The sequence below is a fragment of the Oncorhynchus kisutch genome, linkage group LG14 (assembly GCF_002021735.2).
Source record: "Oncorhynchus kisutch isolate 150728-3 linkage group LG14, Okis_V2, whole genome shotgun sequence".
In the NCBI taxonomy this organism is placed as follows: Eukaryota; Metazoa; Chordata; class Actinopteri; order Salmoniformes; family Salmonidae; genus Oncorhynchus; species Oncorhynchus kisutch.
Genome location: NC_034187.2, coordinates 58,178,568 through 58,191,656, shown reverse-complemented (window position 1 = coordinate 58,191,656; position 13,089 = coordinate 58,178,568). Strand labels below are relative to the sequence as shown.

At 43.9% G+C, this 13,089-nt stretch overlaps 1 protein-coding gene across 1 annotated transcript; it reads left to right on the top strand.

Moving 5' to 3' along the window:
* The first annotated feature begins 12 nt into the window (after positions 1-12).
* On the top strand, positions 13-2,154 carry LOC109875798 (ras-related and estrogen-regulated growth inhibitor-like protein). The gene is made up of 4 exons (XM_020468203.2): positions 13-188; positions 404-457; positions 573-649; positions 818-2,154. The coding sequence occupies exons 1-4, from the start codon at positions 119-121 to the stop codon at positions 1,232-1,234; spliced, it is 618 nt and encodes a 205-aa protein (XP_020323792.1). The 5' UTR covers positions 13-118; the 3' UTR covers positions 1,235-2,154.
* The last annotated feature ends 10,935 nt before the right edge of the window (positions 2,155-13,089 follow it).

Genomic DNA, 13,089 nt, shown 5'->3' with positions numbered 1-13,089 from the left:
ACAATCCCATATATTTTACACTTTGTGTATCCTCCACGTTGAGCAGACACGGAAAACGGTGCACCCTTTCAACAAATGGTTGTCTAACTAAATCCGCACACGCCACTACAACAAAACAATGGAAGGAAGTCAGCAAAAAGTGGAGGCTAATTTCTTACTACTTGGAGCTGAAAGCGTCGGTAAATCTGGTGAGAATAATTTTAATGAATCCTTGAAATGTTTTTGCACTTTTATTCATGACATTGACAGTCTTTGTGCACCATGAAGAGCATATATTTGTGATCATTGAAAGTAGACGAGTTATGGTGGCCAAATGCAACGAAGAATGTATTTCCTTGTGTAGTAGGGCTAATACATGTACTGATCAACATGTCTCATCAATTGCGCTATTTTCTGCCCTCAGCTCTCACGGTGCGGTTTCTCACTAGAAGGTTTATTGGCGAATACGGCGACATTGGTAAGTGCTGGTCTTTTGACTTGATCCATTGGTAATGCTATAATTGCGTTCATATCAAAAGGTTACAGTCGATCAAACCAAGTATATAAATGGTCCGTTATTTTTGCCTTTACAGAATCCATCTACAGTCATACTGACAGAATAGACGGACGGGATATCTGCTTTAATATCTGGGACTCACTTTGCCCTCAGGTGAGGCAAAACGTATATCATTCGGGCTACATTATAATAACGTTATAATGGTAACAAAGACTTTGACTAGTGGACACTCCAACAGTCAGGGCATGATTGAGGTTTTCTATTAAACCATGAGGTTAAAGGGTTTACTAAAGGAATGTATTTTGTCTTCATGTGTTTTAGAATGATGAGGGCGCGGGACACATCAGCGACCGACAACTCCAGTGGGCGGACGGTTTCATCCTGGTTTACAGCATATGTGACCGTGCCAGCTTCAACGTGGTGCGGCAACAGGTGAAGCGCATCCGGCAAGCCAAAAGCAAATTCCCCGGCGCACCTCCCATCGTCATCGTAGGGAATAAACGCGACCTCCAGCATCGCCGCACCGTCTCCAGCGAGGAAGGACGCCTCCTCACTCTTTCCACAAACTGTGGCTTTTTCGAGATCTCTGCAGCGGAGACATACCACGGGGTACAGCTGGTATTTCACGAACTGCTCGACCTTATCCGAGAGGCGAGGGCGCTCAAGAAGGGGGCAGCTGGGATCAAAGGTATCGTGAGAAGCATGTCCGCTGTTTTCGGGAGGAAGAGAACTGAGTAGTTCCAATAGCCTAATATGAGAGACACTGAGATGATAGTTCTGCGTCTAAACGTCCGGGACTTGTCCGTGCGTGAAGTGGTTCGCTACGTTTCCATATTGGAATAGGTCAGTGCGGCCTAACTGAATTCACCCTGCTTGGATTCTTACTCAAATGAGTAGATTGACAATCAAATCCTGTCAAACGGGCCTTTGGACAATCTACTTACTGCAAAATAAATACTCTTGAGGTCAGCTGGACTAAAGTAGTATTACATGCCCTTAAATGTCCAATATATTAGATTGCCGTACAATGAATTGCCAGCTGTAAAGCAAATGGTATCATGTTTAAATGCCTGGAGGAAGTATTGTGGAAAACTTATGTGCAATAGACAATTTATTTTTCTTTACTAAACTGTATCAGTATGCAGAATGTTCTAAGGGTCAGGCCAGCTTGGCCTTGTAATTGGCACAATCCTTTTTTGGACTGTTGACAATCTATGCAAGACAGATGCGAATGTGTAGCCGTTTCACTCATTATAATGGTCTGGTCATTAAACTTGCTGCCTCAGTTAGTATACATGTAGCTTTGCTGTGTTTCCATATATGCCACCAGCATCACACTTCAAGGCATCTTGAAAGGCCAGCTATTGGGGGACCAATTCTCTGTTCATCTTTAGGATGTTCAATCATGTCAATACTGTCTATTTGTGTACTGTACATTTGATGTGTTCTAAGAATGCAGAGGCCCACTTTACTTTTTCACAGGGTCGTTGATGCACTGGACCAACGTCTTGTCTATTTCATTTGGTACTGATTCTATAAAAAAATTAATGTGAACTTTTCATGAATGATAACTGAAGTCATGTTTGTTATACAAGTCATTAGACTTTAAGTGAACAAAGTGTACACATTACAGATTTCCTAATAAAATGTCAAACAAATGCTTAACTGCAATTTATTTTTTTAAGCTCTTTGTCAAACCATGCTGGAGATCAAACAAAAATGTTTTAAATTCACTTTAAGAGGGGAACATCTTCTCACCCATTCTAGCTAGAGGTAAAGATGAACCAAACCACAGATCATCTCAACTAAGGTTTCCAAGGTTATTTGTACAGAAATCCATTCAATTCCATTATGTGAAGGGTGAAACACATCAAACTTAATGCAAAACCATTTTGAAAACACAAACATTTTGACATTCCAAAAAGTTATCCTTTATTGTGCTCTCTCACAAATCAGAAATCTCCACAAATCAGAAATCTGCTCCAATACAGCTCCAAGATCGCTGAACTGAGATCTCCAAGCCTAATCCCTTAGAATCCCTGTGGCGAAAGTAGCCAATCTAACCCCCAAGCTCCCATCAATGTTGACTTTCTAACCAAGGTCAACTACAAGGGAAATGCAGTCAATCACCCTGAAGTCTGTGCACTTAAACTCTGCACTTCAAAGCCATTTCCTCCACTGCATTCGATTTCACTGACCAAATGAAACCAATAAAAACTAACATCCTCATTCACAACAAAAGAGGGGAGCTCGTGCCACCTCATTGCCCCCTTGTTTACTCACAGGTTCACTCACACACTTGACCTGGCAGGATCAAAGTGTGGGATACTGACTGCAGCGTGATGACCATTGTGGCCAAGCATGGGAGTTTTCCAGTCATAACACCTGAGCATCACGTGGTGCCCCAACAGAAACCACATCTCAATAGGCAGATTGGCTCAAGGAGGCTATGTGGGTTGCTTTGCTAATGCTGTGAGTTTGCACAGACAAACATCCAGCAGAAAGGATATGTAAGCAAGGTCCTGATGAGCAGTTGATTAGTAGAATCAGGTGTTAGTGTTTAGCAGGGCTGGAGCAGTAACCTGAAAACCCAGTAGTTCTCCAGGAGGAGGGTTCGCCACCCCTATGGTGACAAGCAGTGGGGGACTCGATATTGACACAGCCCCCGGCGCTTCAGGCAGTCCCCACAGGTACTTCATCTTTATCAGTTACTGATCAAAAGCTTTGTTTAAACCTGGTCCTGTGTCCAGATCTTGTCCACATTCTGATTGTGCATGGTGTTGAAATGTGACTTTTATATGTCCACTGTATACTCATTGTGACCAGATTTCCTGGTACCTCCCTCGATGCAAATTATTTGACAGATATTCTTTAAAAATATATATATTTATTTACTTTAAGAAATATTGGTGCCATAATGATCATTTAAATGGTTTTACTTTCCAGATCCGTCTACATATCCAGTGACAATCTGCGTGCCTGACTACCTCTGGAGGTGGGCATGAAGATCTGATCACATTCAGATCACAATGCGTCTTTTAATCGTCTACACCCGTCTTAAAATTTGGACTCAATCAGAATGTGGATCAGGATTAAGGATGCATGTTTCTACCAGGTGTAAACAGGGCTAAAGAAGCAAAACGTCCATGCCCACCTTCCATAACACACAGAGCCTCTCATGCTTCTCCATGTGTTCTCGTCTTTATCACCGCTGGTTGCCACAGGTTCACAGCGTATCGCTGCCTGTTTGTCCCCTGCCAAGAGGCCTATTCTTCACTGACAATCCTTGTTCAGGTCCCACTCCTCAGGCGTAACCACCCTGGGATCACTGGGTCTCCTCCAGGCTCTCCTTAACCTTTCCAATAAATGTATTTAAAAGAGAGAAGGAAGGGCGACTCTCAACTGTCTAAATGAGCTTCCTTCTCTCCTTGTGGACACACAATAATGCTGTATGAAAATACTATAGATACACTATATATACAAAAGTATGTGGATACTATTTCAGCCTCGCCCGTTGCTTAAAGGTGTATAAAATCGAGCACACAGCCATGCAATCTCCACAGATAAACATTGGCAGTAGAATGGACTTATTGAAGACCTCAGTGAATTTCAAAGCGGCACCGTCATAGGATGCCACCTTATACAACAAGTCAGTTTGTCAAATTTCTGCCCTGCTAGAGCTGCCCCGGTCAACTGTAAGTGCTGTTATTGTGAAGTGGAAACTTCTAGGAGCAACAACAGCTCAGCCGTGAAGTGGTAGACTACACAAGCTCACAGAACGGGGACGTCCGAGTGCTGAAGCACGTAGCACATAAAAATCATCTGTCCTCATTTGCAAAACTCACTACCGAGTTCCAAACTGTCTCTGGAAGCAACGTAAACATAATTAACTGTTAGTTGAGAGCTTCATGAAATGGGTTTCAATGGCTGAGCAGCCGCACACAAGCCTAAGATCACCATGCACAATGCCAAGCGTCAGCTGGAGTGTATAGCTCCCCTATTGGACTCAGGAGAGGTGGAAACGCATTCTCTGGAGTGATGAATCTCGCTTCACCATCTGGCAGTCCGACGGACAAATCTGGGTTTGGTGGATGCCAGTAGAACTCAACCTGCCCGAATGCAAGTGTCAACTGTAAAGTTTGGTGGATGAGGAATAATGGTCTGGGGCTGTTTTTCATGGTTCGGGCTAGGCCCCTTAGTTCCAGTGAAAGAAAATCTTAACTCTACAGCAAACAATAACATTCTAGATGATTCTGTGCTTCCAACTTTGAGGCAACAGTTTGGGGAAGGCCCTTTGCTGTTTCAAGGTCTATACAGAAATGGTTTCGAGATCGGTGTGGAAGAACTTTACTGGCCTGCACAGAGCCTTGACCTCAACTCAATCAAATACCCTTGTGATGAATTGTAACACCGACTGCGAGCCAGGCCTAATCGCCCAACATCAGTGCCTGACCTCACTAATGCTCTTGTGGCTGAATGGAAGCAAGTCCCTGCAGCAATGTTCCAACATCTAGTGGAAAGCCTTCCCAGAAGAGTGGAGGCTGTTATAGCAGCAAAGGGGGGACCAACTCTATATTAATGCCCATGATTTTGGAATGAGATGTTCGACGAGCAGGTGTCCACATACAGTACATGACCAAAAGTATCATACACATCTCAACCATATCCCATGCAAATAATACTGTAATACATTACGAATGCATGTCAATGGAGATAAGGATTAACTACATGGATACTTCACCCAAATTACAAAAAGGCATATTGGTTTCCTTACCCTGTAAGAAGTCTATGGACAAGGTATGGCAGCAATCCATGCATTGGTTTAGTTTCCGTGACACAAATACTTTTGTATTTGTGGCACGAATCCCATTCAAGTCATGTGACCGATGTTAGCGTGTGACCGATATTAGGATTGCAGTCATATATTGTCCATAGACTCTTACAGGGTAAGGAAACCAATGTGTCATTTTGTAACTATCCTAGGAGGGATGACCACACTTGTATAATGCACGTCATATACAGTACACTGAGTTTACCAAACAGTGGGAACACCTTCTTGATACACACGGGAAACTGTTCAGCGTGAGAAACTCAGCAGCGTTGCTGTACTTGCCAAACGGGTGCAGCTTGCACCTACTACCCCTTGTAAAGGCACCTAAATATTTTGTCGCCCATTCACCCTCTGAATGGCACACATATACAATCCATGTCTCAATTGCCTCAAATCTTAAAAATCCTTCTTTACCCTGTCTCCTCCCCTCCATCTACACTGATTGAAGTGGATTTAACAAGTGGCATCAATAAGGGATCATAGCTTTCACCTGGATTCACCTGGTCAGTCTATGTCATGGAAAGAGCAGGTGTTCTTAATGTTTTGTATATTCAGTGTACAGTTCAAGCACTTATATTTCTGCAACCTACACCAGGGTTATCGTGGGCGTCTCTCGACTGAACAAATAGGTCGGTATGTAGAAGGAAGTACTATGAGTACGTCATACTGCATACAGTATGTAGCTACCACAGCTTCTGCCATCCCATTAACATTGTCCATGGAGACCAACAGTGATTTTTATTTGAACCTTTATTTAACTAGGCAAGTCAGTTAAGAACATTCTTATTTTCAATGACGGTCTAGGAACAGTGGGTTAACTGCCTTGTTCAGGGGCAGAATGACAGATTTCTACCTTGTCAGCTCGGGGATTCGATCTTGCCACCTTTCGGTTACTAGTACAATACAGCTCTAGGACAATACAGCTCTAGGACTATACAGCTCTAGGACTATACAGCTCTAGGACTATACAGCTCTAGGACAATACAGCTCTAGGACAATACAGCTCTAGGACTATACAGCTCTAGGACTATACAGCTCTAGGACTATACAGCTCTGGGACTATACAGCTCTAGGACAATACAGCTCTAGGACTATACAGCTCTAGGACAATACAGCTCTAGGACTATACAGCTCTAGGACTATACAGCTCTAGGACTATACAGCTCTGGGACTATACAGCTCTAGGACTATACAGCTCTGGGACTATACAGCTCTAGGACTATACAGCTCTAGGACAATACAGCTCTAGGACTATACAGCTCTAGGACTATACAGCTCTGGGACTATACAGCTCTAGGACTATACAGCTCTAGGACTATACAGCTCTAGGACTATACAGCTCTGGGACTATACAGCTCTAGGACTATACAGCTCTAGGACTATACAGCTCTAGGACAATACAGCTCTAGGACTATACAGCTCTAGGACTATACAGCTCTGGGACTATACAGCTCTAGGACTATACAGCTCTGGGACTATACAGCTCTGGGACTATACAGCTCTAGGACCATACAGCTCTGGGACTATACAGCTCTGGGACTATACAGCTCTAGGACTATACAGCTCTGGGACTATACAGCTCTAGGACTATACAGCTCTAGGACTATACAGCTCTAGGACTATACAGCTCTAGGACTATACAGCTCTGGGACTATACAGCTCTGGGACTATACAGCTCTGGGACTATACAGCTCTAGGACTATACAGCTCTAGGACTATACAGCTCTGGGACTATACAGCTCTAGGACTATACAGCTCTGGGACTATACAGCTCTAGGACTATACAGCTCTAGGACTATACAGCTCTAGGACTATACAGCTCTGGGACTATACAGCTCTAGGACTATACAGCTCTAGGACTATACAGCTCTGGGACTATACAGCTCTGGGACTATACAGCTCTAGGACTATACAGCTCTAGGACTATACAGCTCTGGGACTATACAGCTCTAGGACTATACAGCTCTGGGACTATACAGCTCTAGGACTATACAGCTCTGGGACTATACAGCTCTAGGACTATACAGCTCTAGGACTATACAGCTCTGGGACTATACAGCTCTAGGACTATACAGCTCTAGGACTATACAGCTCTGGGACTATACAGCTCTGGGACTATACAGCTCTAGGACTATACAGCTCTAGGACTATACAGCTCTGGGACTATACAGCTCTAGGACTATACAGCTCTGGGACTATACAGCTCTGGGACTATACAGCTCTGGGACTATACAGCTCTAGGACTATACAGCTCTGGGACTATACAGCTCTAGGACTATACAGCTCTAGGACTATACAGCTCTGGGACTATACAGCTCTGGGACTATACAGCTCTGGGACTATACAGCTCTAGGACTATACAGCTCTGGGACTATACAGCTCTGGGACTATACAGCTCTGGGACTATACAGCTCTGGGACTATACAGCTCTGGGACTATACAGCTCTGGCAGGGTGGGATTTCCTTTTTTATTATTTGTATTATTATTTTCCCGAGGCGTTTGCCTGTTGCATACAAACGTGATAATACTTACATGTAAAGTACATCCATACAGTATGTAATGGTAATGTATCTGGGGGAGGGGGTAGGGCAAATGTGGCTATTGGGTTAGGGGTTCTGAGCCGATGCGCAAATTACGTTTTGTGAGGAATATTAGTTTAGAGCATTGTCTCCTGTTATGAAATCCACTCCGTGACACCCCCCGGACACGTGACGCAAGCAACAACAAATATTTGTCTCTTCAGTGCTTCAATCAGTACTAATGAATATGAACGTAGAGGCTCATGGCAACAACAACACCATCGTTGACACTTATCTGTAATGAGTGGGAGGGATCGTGTCGGTTGGAGTACAGGTTGGTGTGCCACACAGAGTGAGAGCTGCCACGATGTCATCGTTGTGGGACGGAATGGAAAAGGGAAACTCAGTGTCCATGGCAACCAGGGCTGTCACTGTTGCCGACGGTCTCTCGCCCACGCAAACTCGCCCACGCCATCGAGATAGCAAGCACCGCCGGGAAGATCCCACAGAATGAACTCTACTTCCGATCAACAGTGGGGGGTTGGGAGGTTAGGGGCACGTTGGCGAGAGAGAGTGGGCGTCTTTTTTTCTAAAAGACAGCAAGGATTCTCCGGAAGCTCCAGTGGTTTGACCTGTGCCAACGAACAAGGAGCACAGAAACACACCTCACAGCTTCTTTCAGGCACGTCGTTAACACACACAGACACACAGAGGACCCCCCCACACACACACACACACACACACACCACGGCCTCCTCTCAGTCAATGACGCTGGCACACAAGGCCGGAGAGACCAGTTTGTCTGTAGTAGATATGGCTTTTCATTCACAGACCGGATGTGGAGTACCAGCTGCCTGAGTCATGCAAGTGTCCAGGACCAGCCAGAGGCTTACATCCCCAGCTATTGGGGGGTGGAGGAGGGCGAGGGGTTCTTGGATATGTCTGGGATTGAGGGGCAGCAGATGTTCACATTGCCAGTAGACCTCCGGTTGTATGGAGAGAAAGTGGGATTTAGAGAGCACAGAAATTTGATTACTGGCTGTTATCTAATAAGGCCCTAGGGAAGAGGAGGCTAACACAGACGATATTGGCCTGTCTTGACCATCACCGGTGACCCTGGAGAGAGAGTGAGTGTGTAAGTGTGTGGGTTAGGGAAAGCAAAGGAAAACCTAAATTATTGTTTCTTATTGGACCAGCCCAGGTTGTCCCTCCCAGTTTCATTTTCACTTGTTCCCGTTGGTGCCCAATGAACATGACCCAGGCCAACTGCATTGTGCAACTGGGACCAATCAATAATGACCAGACAGCAGGCAGGCATCAACAACATGGATGACATCCATGTCAGTACCATTGGACACGTAGTAAAACAGAGCAATGTCCAGTCATGCCCCTCACATGTCAATGTGAAATCCATTTAGAAAGTTCTTGCAATCACACAAAAGAAACCGTTTTAGGGATGCATAAGAATGGCCATCCACACTGAACTTCTACCCAGCCAGCCGAGGAGGACGTCTTCCTTCCAAAGGAGATGGTCCTTCCCACTGGGCTCAGATGTCAATTCTGGGCCAGGGGAGGCTGGTGGGAGGCGCTATAGGAGGACATGCTCCTTGTAATGGCTGGAATGAAATGAATGGAACGGAGTCCAAACGTGGTTTCCATATGTTTGATGTGTTCGATACCATTCCATTACTTCCATTCTAGTCTTTACAACGAACCCATCCTCCTATAGCTCCCCCCACCAGCCTCCTCTGTTCTGGGATGACCCTTGACGTGTGACCTACACAGGAACTTTGTTACATGTAGCCTGAGTCAACCAGGGGACAGTGTACATTGTATGATACTAACTCTATTGACTAGCCGAGGGCAGGTGAATGTACCAAAATGTCAGATGTCATAATTTCAGAAAATGTTCTGTCCCTTTCCAATGCTAAAGAAGTCCCGTGTTGGAGGCTGGTCTAGTGGTAGTGCTGCAAGGATTCATTGGATGCCGGTCATATAGGCCATCATTTCTAAATGTGCATTTCAGCAGCGAGGAGTGTAGCTCTGTATACGTACCCTCAGCGCAGTTATTTTTGAAACTTTTGTCAAGCGGGAGTGATTTTTATTGTTAAAGCAAAGCTGGATGTGTAAAACCCATAATCGTAAGTAAGTGGTTTCAGGTAGCAAGCATCTGCATTATCTGGTAAGATTGGCCTTCAAGTTTGCTGATCTCACTTTCTTCAATGAAGGAGCGCACTCCAGTGAAAACTCTGAACCCAAACCCCAGACTACATCTTGGCATCCATTGTGCCTATGTCAAGATGTCGACTGTCACAATGTACATTTGTACTCCTCAAACCGCCATTTTACATGCATTCTTTTATGCTGTGAATACAGATTATTGAATGTTAGAATGTCCATTTCAGCAGTAAGATGCCTTGTTTCAGTGCTCCCTGGCTGAGATATTAGAAAGCTCTTCTGTTTGGTAGACGATGACTCAGCCTAATAGCATTCCTCCCATGGAGAGTGGTGGACCCCAAGCAGAGTCAGCTAATCATTAAACTCCATATTAAATACCCTGGAATGTGCTTGGTACCACTCGCACCCTGCCAAAAGCTCCATGCACTACTCAGCGAGAAACAAACAAATGTAACTACTGTATGTACGTTCTCGCTGGAAGGATATGCAGGCCCAAAAAACAAGCACTTTGTAGACAGATCTGTACATGTTTACTGCCATAGTCCGTTAAGTACGGACATTCAGAGCACACGTGAAGGCAGAGATGTACTGTACCTACGAAACCTATAAAAGTCTTATTTGAGTACTACTGCTGAATACAGGTGTCTTTTTTACATACTTCCCCCCTGTTTTGAGAAGACGAGAGAGATCGCAGGATTTATTGTGCACACTTCCCACATACTTCTACCTATACAGTACAACACACACACACACACACACACACACACACACACACACACACACACACACACACACACACACACACACACACACACACACACACACACACACACACACACACACACACACACACACACACAACTCATTGACAGTAGCTGTGTTCGAATACCCATAATAACATACTGTATACTACATACTTAATGGGTATGTACTACATACTATATAATATTAGTTCATTTAAGTATACTGTAAACGAACGGTATCCTTTCAGTTGAGTGCACTAGTGCTTCGCCTGTCTACTAGAAATTGCTGATGTTGCTATGCAACTTCTTGCTAGCTTGTTAGCATAACAAATTACTAGCTAGACATCTTACGACTTAATTAACAATGTCCATTCAGAACGCACAACGACTATACCACTTAGCTAAGCTAAGAATGACGTGAATAATCAAGTCAATGAATGGTGGGTACTTAGTTAAATAGCATATAGTTAATATACTGGCAAGTTCGATTCATTAGTAGCCAAGTAACGTCAGGTAGCTAGCTAACATATCGGTACATACAAGCAACTGGTGTAATGATATGCAATGTGGCTAGCGTAGCTAACAAATTGTCAGCCAACATAACGTGTAACGTAACTTATTTGAAAAGTCATTACTTTATTACTTTGCTCAACATTTTCTTAACATTTGTCAAAATTAGCTAAAGCGATGAATTTGTATCTGCTCTCAGATATTTTCTGACATTTTCTTCAAATCTGAAAATTCTGTGATGCCACGCCCATTTTCTGAAGAATTGCAGTATGGGCCCTAAAAGCACGAAAATAGTGTCCACTGCTTGCATACTTGTATTTTGGCAAAAGTAGTACAACTTTTGGCATACTAACTATATCCATACTATGACAAATAAACATACTACACACTCAATTTACAACACAAATAGTAGGTTAGTGCGGTCAGTATGAGTATTCGAACACAGCTAGTGTCTTATTGGCATGTGAGTATGTGTTACGGCTTTGTTTAGTCCTTTCTCTTTATTCCCTCATGTGTGCTTTATTTTGAATGTATTAACCTACAGGTGCTTTAAATATTTATTATATTGTGTGCTGAGTTTTGGTACATGTCTTATTTACTTATTTTGAGGGACTTCCTTTACTTTGAATTGGTTAACCTTCAATTTGAGTGTTTGTAACAGAATGGCGCCGGAGGAGATGGCTGCCGTTTTACGGACTCCTAACCAATTGTGCTTTTGTGTGTAATTTTTCGCGTTATTTCTAACCTATTTTGTAAATAATGTTTCTGCCATCGTCTCTTCTGACCGAAAAGAGATTCTAGATATCAGGACAGCGATTACTCACCTCGTACTGGAGGTGACGAGTCGGATGCAAAGGATTTACTTCAGACACCCGACAAGGCCCAAATCCCTGTGATTTGCATGAGACGGAGACGGAGATATCAGGGACGTAGGTCGGGGTGCCTTGTAAGGATCCGACGGTGAGTGGATAATCTGCCTCTACCATCAGTCCTATTAGCCAACGTATAATCATTGGATTAAAAAATTGTTGAGCTACGTTCACGAATATCCTACCAAGAGTGCATTAAAAACTGTAATATCTTATGTTTCACCGAGTCGTGGCTGAACGACGACTGATTAACATACAGCTGGCGGGGTTTACACTGCATCGGCAAGATAGAACAGCCGCCTCTGGTAAGACAAGGGGTGGCGGTCTGTGTATATTTGTAAACAACAGCTGGTGCACAAAATCTAATATATTAAGGAAGGCTCAAGGTTTTGCTCGCCTGAGGTAGAGTATCTCACGATAAGCTGTAGACCCCATTATTTACCAAGAGATTTCCATCTATACTTTCCATAGCTGTCTATTTACCACCACAAACCGATGCTGGCACCAAGGCCGCACTCAATGAGCTGTATAAGGCCATAAGCAAACAGGAAAATGCTCATCCAGAGGCGCACTCCTAGTAGCCAGGGAATTGAATGCAGGGAAACTTAAATCCATTTTACCTCATTTTTACTAGCATGTTAAATGTGAAACCAGAGGACCACCGTTACTCCACACACATTATCGCATACAAAGCTCTCCCTTGCCCTCCATTTGGCAAATCTGACCATAATTCTATCCTCCTGATTCATGCTTACAAGCAAAAACTAAAGCAGGAAGCACCAGTTACTCAGCCAATAAAGGCTGAGGCAGATGCTAAGCTACAGGACTGTTTTGCTAGCACAGACTGGAATATGTTCAGAGATTCTTCCAATGGCATTGAGGAGTACACCATATCAGTCACTGGCTTTATCAAAAAGTGCATCAATGACATCGTCCCCACAG